The sequence below is a fragment of the Cantharellus anzutake genome, assembly GCF_015039405.1.
Source record: "Cantharellus anzutake strain C23 chromosome Unknown EI90scaffold_93, whole genome shotgun sequence".
Taxonomy (NCBI): domain Eukaryota; kingdom Fungi; phylum Basidiomycota; class Agaricomycetes; order Cantharellales; family Hydnaceae; genus Cantharellus; species Cantharellus anzutake.
This window is the reverse complement of record NW_024067043.1, coordinates 134312-138145: the sequence shown is the minus strand read 5'-3', so window position 1 is coordinate 138145 and position 3834 is coordinate 134312. Positions and strand designations below refer to the sequence as shown.

Here is a 3834-nt window from a genome sequence, read left to right as displayed (position 1 = left end):
AAGGACCTTGGCCTCAGCGACTCAGGCAGAGCGCTGTGCCATTGCTGGTTGTCCTGGGGGTCCCTAATTTTAGATCTAGCAGAGGGAAAGTCTCTTGGGGGCATTTCAGGTCGATTTCGGACTGAGGTTACAAGTTACTATGTACATTGTATATAAGGAGGGGTCCGGAATCAAAAGGAGCGAGGGTACTCTGGAAGGAGACAAAGGGAGCTGAAAGGAGGGGCAACACTGAGGGTTAAGGGTTCGACTCAATGGTGTTTCCCAAAGGAGGAGTGAAGGGCCAAGGCCCAATGTCAGGTCACGGTCCATGTATGTAGGGGTCACGTGACCCAGGGAGGTCACTATCGTCCTACCCACTGTGAATCATACATATTTGATACTCATAGCTGGGTTCTAGGACACCCACCTTACACTTTTTTGAGTACTTTTTGTTTGACATCACACTGATCCCTGGCATCGCTAGGAACCACAATTTTATGTGGAAAACAAGTGAGTGTTCATTTTTCATCAAATTCCACTTGCCAGTCCGGCAAGCAAAGACCCTTGCAACTAGCAAGGGGACAAAACCCCCAGTCAATAAGACTGGGAAACAGGTGAAAGTAATGCCAGGATAACCCCTTATGTGCCAGGCAGAGCTGTCACCTGTAGCAGGAGAACCTTGCTTTTGCAAGGAGATGACTTCTCCTGCACTTCACCCAACTCAGTTGGGTACAAAGGCTTTGTGTGATGCCTCCCAGTTGTGCAGGGAGCCAAATCCAAGCCAAACTTACGTGGCAAAACCTGCCACATCATCATTTATGCCCCGGCTCCTCCACCCGGGCCTCAAAGCATTACTCCTCCCATTCTATGTGATGGGAAGGCATCAGAAGCAACCAAACGATTGCTCCTGCTCATACAGGGAGCTGTTTGGAGCTCCAGAAAATGTGGAAAAATCGTCCACATCTTCAGATTCATCTCGCGTCACCCATGCGACATCCAGCTTGCAATATTGCAGCAAGCCGGTTCACTCCCAAGTCTATTTGACTGGGAGTTACACAAAACCATCAAACGATCACTCCCACTGGCACAGGGAGCCGTTTTTGATTCCAAAAAATGTGGGAAAATCTTCCACATCTCCAGCATCGTCTCGCATTAACCGCGAGACGTCCAGATTGCAATATAGCAGCAATCTGGTTCACTCCCCAGTCTATACAACTGGGAGTTGTCATGAACAACCAAATGACCATTCCTGCCTGCGCAGGGAGCCGTTTGGAGTTCCAAAAAATGTGGAAAAATCGTCTACATCTACGGAATCGTCTCGCGTCAGCTGCGAAACGTCCAGCTTGCGATATAGCAGCAAGCCGGCTCACTCCCCAGTCTATGCAACTGGTAGTTGTACAAATCGATCAAACAACAGCTCCTGCCAGCACAGGGAGCCGTTAGTGATCGCAAAAAATGTGGAAAAAACTTCCACAGTGTCTACATCGTCTCATATTAACTGTGAGACGTCCAGCTCGCAAAATCGCAGCATGCTGGTTCAATCCCCAGTCTATGTGACTGGGAATTGTGCAAAACAATCAAACAACAACTCCTGCTCGCGCAGGGAGCCGTTTTTGATTGCAAAAAATGTGGAAAAAATCTCCACATCGTCGTTACCATCTCGCAGCCATAGTGAGACGTCCAGCTCGCCGCCTAGGCGCGAGCCAGTTCAAACCCCAGTCTACAAGACTGGGAATCATCCAACACACTCATGGAATGACCCCCGCTTGCGCAGGGAGCCAGTCCTGAGTGAAAGAAATGTGGAAAAAATCTCCACATTGCAGTCATCGTCTCACAACTGCAGTGAGACTAGCACTTCATCCAGGAATGAGCGCATCCACTCTAACGTGGACAAAGAGTCCATGTCACCTGCATCAATTTTGCCTCTATCCAAGGCACTTCTGGACTTTGTCCAGTTCCCACCTGAATGGAGGGTGGGGAGTACAGAACAGATAATCGCCAGACTAGAAGTCTGGGAATCGATAAGGAAGACCAAGGCACACAGTCAGTGCCTTGGGAACCCCAGATCTGGGGGACAACCATCGTCACATGGACTTAACATGCACGATATTTCTTATCTTTCTTTGGATATGCAGGAGCAGAGGGGATTCTCCCAGAATATGGTGGAACGGCACCACATCAGGCCACAGGATGACCACCTGCACTCAGGGCCAGGTTCATCAGGTGGTGGGAGGTGGTCTAGCCAATTACCCTCTGGGAAATCGCCAAGGAGACTCTCCCAGAATTTGGTGGAACGGCACCACATCGGGCCACAGGATGACCACCCGCATTTAGGGCCAGGTTCATCTGGTGGTGGGAGGTGGTCTTGCCAATTACCCTCTGGGAAGTCACTGAGGGGACCTTCCCAAAATATGGTGGAACGGCACCACATCAGGCCACAAGATAACCACCCAGAATTGGGGCCAGGTTCATCAGGTGGTGGGAGGTGGTCTAGCCAATTACCCTTTGGGAAGTCACCCATTGCCAAAGCAATGCCAACACCAGTTTTTCCTCTGGAAAAACCTCATGGTCTATCCATGAGAGACAGAGATCACACTCTCTGTAACCTACTCTTGGGGAAAAATCCCCGAAATTTTTCAACTTTTTCCCTTTCATCATCTGAAAGGGATACCACTATACCGTCTACTCACTATGGGGAAACCCATAGTGATCCACCTGTCCAGCCAACAGATAAACCACCCCCAAGGGAGGTTAAATTCATCATCTGACTTCCAGATGATGTGACCTTACCCAATACTGGGTAAAACTGCTTCCTAGATCAGGAAGCAGGTGGAGCGATGCCAGGTCTCACAAGGCCAATCGTTCCTCTGGCCATACCCTTATATGGCTAGACCACATTTTTAAACCTAGATATCTGTCTAGGGGGGAGAACCCTTTACCTGAGGGCAAAGGATTTTTACTCATTATTTTATTTTATCACCTAGACACTAGTCTAGGGGGGAGAACCCCACAAAATTTGCGGAGGTAACTAACATTCATTTATTCTAGCCTCTATTCTATTATTTAAACTTTCTTAACAATACACATAACATTTCACTCACTTACCAATACACTCCTTTTTTTTTACTTTCTACTTTCTCCATTTCGTAAATTACCACATAAAATTGTCATGGAAAAGTTTCTTTTTTCTTTTCTCTCTTTTTCATGTACTGTTATGGAAATGGGAATTTCCATTTTAGACTCTTATGGGTTCTGTATCATGTGATTTATATAGTAATATAGTTTAACCAATCAACAATTACCAAAAAACCCGCTGTGCTAACATCTGTTAAACCTCATGTTACAACATCTGTGAAACCATCTGTAAACCCTAATGAACCACCTCACTTCCACTTTCCACTTTCCTGCGTCAAGAACGGACGAAAATGGGCGCCTCCGGCCCCATTTTTGTAACATGTACCCTTTCCCTCTTTCTCTTTGTGTGCGCTGACAAGCAACGCAAGGGGGGAGAGTGTCAGGTCACAGTCCATGTATGTAGGGGTCACGTGACCCAGGGAGGTCACTATCGTCCTACCCACTGTGAATCATACATATTTGATACTCACAGCTGGGTTCTAGGACACCCACCTTACACCCAAGGAGGAAGGATGGAGGATGGGAGTGGGGAATGGCCAGCTGACTGAATAGAAAGGAAGCAGCAGCCCAAATAGGAATGAGGGAGTATAGCGGAATTGAATGGAGCAATGCAATAGTTGCAAGGTCCGAAGTAAGTCCGGAAAGTCCAAACTCGGAAGTTAAACTCCGGAATATTGGCAAACGTAATTAAATGGAATGAGCTAACCAATACAATGGGTA

General features: G+C 47.4%; 1 protein-coding gene across 1 annotated transcript; it reads left to right on the top strand.

Annotated features, from left to right (window-relative positions):
* Positions 1–620: 620 nt before the first annotated feature.
* On the top strand, positions 621–2747 carry EI90DRAFT_3020857 (uncharacterized protein; the record flags this gene model as incomplete). The annotated part of the gene is made up of 1 exon (XM_039057558.1): positions 621–2747. One exon carries the CDS (start codon positions 621–623, stop codon positions 2745–2747), a length of 2127 nt encoding a protein of 708 aa, XP_038909947.1.
* Positions 2748–3834: the final 1087 nt, after the last annotated feature.